This window comes from Homalodisca vitripennis, unplaced genomic scaffold, assembly GCF_021130785.1.
Source record: "Homalodisca vitripennis isolate AUS2020 unplaced genomic scaffold, UT_GWSS_2.1 ScUCBcl_2983;HRSCAF=8200, whole genome shotgun sequence".
Classification (NCBI taxonomy): domain Eukaryota; kingdom Metazoa; phylum Arthropoda; class Insecta; order Hemiptera; family Cicadellidae; genus Homalodisca; species Homalodisca vitripennis.
Window position 1 is genome coordinate 3081 of NW_025779112.1, and position 1782 is coordinate 4862.

Here is a 1782-nt window from a genome sequence, read left to right on the forward strand (position 1 = left end):
TGACAGGGCGGAAAGTTCCACGTAACGTTTGGAACTCCGTCCGGAGCTCCAAAGGATCCTCAGTCGTGTCATCATCATTGATGGACAGTTGAGATGACTTAGATGATGACGTGTTAGGGTTCCTAACAGGTACTTTTGACCTGTTTATCGACTTTAGTTTGAATATTCTTCTTAAGCTTTTCTGACAATTTCTTTCTCTCTTCTAAACTTAAGGCAGGTTTCAAATTTTGCTGAACTTTATCTCTATACGTAAGACCTCCTGGTGAAGGTTTAACATAAGACTGTGCATTAGGTTTAGAGGAGGTCTGAACGTCTCGGGGAGATTTACTGGGCAAGACCACAGACTGTTTCCCCAGCACCTGCAGCGAGGTGCTGAACCAGAGCAGCCACCTGCTCAGTCAATGCACGCACCATACCCTCCAAGACTGTACATGAGGAACACTGTGCAGTCCTGAACAGGGACAGATACAGCTTCAGAGTAGGAAACTCCTTTTTTTGGAGTTGGGGCGACCCTCCTCCTGTACTCTTTACGCGCCTCGTTAAATGAAAGCTTTTCGATAGTCATAATTTTTAATATTTCTTTTTCTTCTTTAAAGATGTTACACTCTCTTGAGTATGCCGGATGTTTTCCCTTGCAATTGATGCATCGCGTCTCATTTTTGCACCCCTCCTCTTGGTGTCCTTCATCACCACAGCGGGAACATGTCTCCGGGTTCGAACACACTTTACTGGAGTGCCCGAACCTCTGACAGCGGAAACACCGCTGGGGGTTTTTAAAGTACGGCCGCACAGACAAAGACATATAACCGGCTTTGATGGTTTCTGGCGGATGGGGTTTTGCAAAGGTTAAAATAAGACCCGGGGTAGGAACCTTTACCCCGTTTTCGGTCCGAACAATCCTGACCACATCAGTCACCATCTCGCACTGCAGCTCAACCTTTATTTCCTCTTCACTGCAGTCCATAAGGTCACGACAGAAAACGATTCCCTTGGAAGAGTTCAGAGAGGCATGAGGCTGGACAGTAATCGCTACCTGGTCAAAAAAAAACTCGTCATTTTAAGGAACTTCTTGGATTGGATGCAATTTGCAGCCTCCATCAGGATAGTTTCCATTCCTCAGCTTCCTTATAGATTTAGGTTGCCCTCCACAGGCTACTAAAGATTTGTGGATAAGGAACGGGCTCACCTTAGTCAAAGTCTTTCCATCTTCCTTATGACTTAGCACAAGAAATAAGGGAGTAGGAATATTTATCTCATCGTCGGTTTGTTCTTTTTCCATTTTTCTTTGCTTGTTTTGATCGAGCTCACATTCTGAGTCAGACAACTGCCGTTTCTTCTCTAGATCACTTTGATCTCTAGTTACTACGCTTCGCCCTAGTTTTGGGGTGGTTTCAGTTTCCATAAGTATTTTAACCAGCGCATCGTGTGTAAGGGTGCAGGCCGAGATACACCGGGAACGGGCACGCCCTCGATAAAACTGGGTCCCGTGGGAGCCCAGGTTAATCTACCCCAGATCCCCGGGGCCCGGTGTTGACTCGTTTAACCAGGCTGGGTATACTCGCACGGCCTGGGCTCGCACGTTGCAGCAGGAGCTCCGACACTCCTGCTCAATACACACTTCCTGACCAAGGACATCGAAGTGGCTGGCTTTCTGAACCAGTACATGACTTACGCCTCGGCAGAGACAAGCTCACATCAGCTCTCACCGACACCAGATAGGGCACCTAGTGCCGGCTTAAGCACTCCCAGCGAGCCATGCACTGGAACGGTCGAACAGAGCGG

General features: G+C 47.8%; 1 protein-coding gene across 1 annotated transcript; it reads right to left on the reverse strand.

The window, feature by feature from the left end:
* Positions 1–411: 411 nt before the first annotated feature.
* Positions 412–1402, reverse strand: LOC124372362 (the record flags this gene model as incomplete). The annotated part of the gene is made up of 2 exons (XM_046830745.1): positions 1187–1402; positions 412–1033 (listed from the first exon to the last, which is right to left on the reverse strand). Coding segments are annotated over exons 1-2 (838 nt in total), but the record flags the coding sequence as incomplete, so codon positions are not given.
* Between the last annotated feature and the right edge of the window lie 380 nt (positions 1403–1782).